Raw genomic sequence first — 2,101 nt, forward strand, 5'->3', positions numbered from 1 at the left:
ATGACTTCCAATATTGCAGAGTCAATTAATGCAGCAAACAAAGATGCTAGAGAGTTACCAGTAATGCGATTGCTGGAGTACATGATAAATTTACTACAACAGTGGAACAACAAAAACAAAAAAAGTACAATGGAGACATCTACAGATCTTGGCGTAAAGTACGACAAACTCCTTCAGGAAAATCTTATTACATCGGAGCAAATGACGGTAAAACGAATCAAATATAATGATGTATGGCACTGCTGACTTGCATTTTACTGCTTATATAAGGATGTATAACTCTGTATAATAATGTATAATGTGCTTTAACTTTTTTTTTTTTAAAAAAAATCTTTTGCAGGTGAGGCCTGCTACAGAGCAGTTATATATTGTGCTTGAAGGGGTAAGGCGAAACATAGTGTGCCTTGAAAAGGGAACATGCAGTTGCGGCAAATTTCAAATGGATGAACTTCCATGTCCGCATGCTTGGGCGGTTTTGAAGAACCATTAGCTGAAACCTGGCCAGTATTGCTCTTTTTACTACAAGAAGGATAACATCCTTATAGCTTATGAATTTTCAGTTAATCCGATGTCATATGAGAGTTTATGGGTAATCCCAACAGAGGTGCTGGAAGACGTGGTCCTACAACCTAAAGGGAGAAGAAATGCAGGAAGGCCAAGAAAGGAAAGACTCAAACCTGCTTATGAGAAAGAGTCTAAGAGGGCATTTTCATATTTTGTGTGTGGACAAAGTGGTGACAATAGAAAAATATGTAGGACTCGACCAAAATAAATAGTTGGAAACATAACACTTCCTATTACATATATTGTCATGTTGAGTAGTTAAGTTTCACAAACAATAAAGTTACAAATGTTGAGTAGTTAAGTTTCACAAGCAATTAAGTTATAAATGTCAATAAAGAATTACAATTTATACTATATGTTACAATTATGTTAAATATGTTTCATTATACATATTTTGATTATCCAATAATAGTATGTTGTTGTTTTTAATGGTGCTAAATATATTGATAGATTGTACAAATGCAAAACAGAACTGCAAACAACCAATGCTATTATATGTATACAGATGTATATGAGAGTATAAGTTTGTATAAAATTGTATAACTATGTGTATTATTGTATACATATGTATAAACCCTGCAACATTAACAAAACTGCAACAATAACGAAAATACATACTTTGTTAAAGGACAAAATCAACTGAAATATTCATTAAAATGTAATTCATTCACATCCACAATGTGTAATGACTACCACAAATTACATAAAAATAAAATCATCCATAATATCCTTTAAGGTTATCTCACAAGTAGCAAAATAGTAGTTAGACAAAACTAGGCAACAACTCCTAATACATAGCAAAACTACATTAAAATGAAAAAAACATAACTACTTTCTCGGTCGTCCCCTCTTCCTCTTCCTGAAAAGTCTCCCTGTAATTTCATCACCACTAATTACAACGTACTGTTATTTTTTCCTTCCATAATCCCACAACAGAGATCTTCACCTGGTGCGAAGTGTCTCGATGTCAAAATTATCTTTTCGAATTTCCTTACTCATGATGAAATACTCAGCAAAGCCAGCAACAAAAGCACCACAATCACTGTAATTAAAAAAATCAGATTCTCTGTACGTTATTGTAAATAGGTACACTAATAGTAAAACAACTGAGATTAACCTACCATTTGATCTGTTATGACACATTATTAACCAGATTAATCTGCAAAGCATCAGAATGAGATTTATCGGTATATGCACCATTGTTCCAATCAATGCTCTTCTTCTCGACATAAAAATTAGAACTCTTCAAGAAGTAAGGTATCAAAATTGCATAAGGTAATGCAACATCCAAAGCAAGTCTATCATTAATAGCTCCACGGTTAGAGTCATATATATGGATGCACCTATCTATGAACGTAAACAATCCCAAAGCCCAGTGACCCAATTTTGCTCTTCCGCGCTTGACATAGATAAGGAATAAGACGTGGTCAACAGTGTATCACACTACATTTTCATCACAATAATACCCTATAATGTACTATTCTATTTCATACCCTTCAGAAATCACTGAAGGATCTTGATTCACTTTGAAATCTTT

At 33.4% G+C, this 2,101-nt stretch overlaps 1 protein-coding gene across 1 annotated transcript; it reads left to right on the plus strand.

The window, feature by feature from the left end:
* Window positions 1–490, plus strand: LOC104214435 (uncharacterized). Its single transcript, XM_009764095.1, has 2 exons — window positions 1–207; window positions 341–490. The coding sequence occupies exons 1-2, from the start codon at window positions 1–3 to the stop codon at window positions 488–490; spliced, it is 357 nt and encodes a 118-aa protein (XP_009762397.1).
* Window positions 491–2,101: the final 1,611 nt, after the last annotated feature.

This window comes from Nicotiana sylvestris, chromosome 2 (assembly GCF_000393655.2).
Source record: "Nicotiana sylvestris chromosome 2, ASM39365v2, whole genome shotgun sequence".
NCBI lineage: Eukaryota > Viridiplantae > Streptophyta > Magnoliopsida > Solanales > Solanaceae > Nicotiana > Nicotiana sylvestris.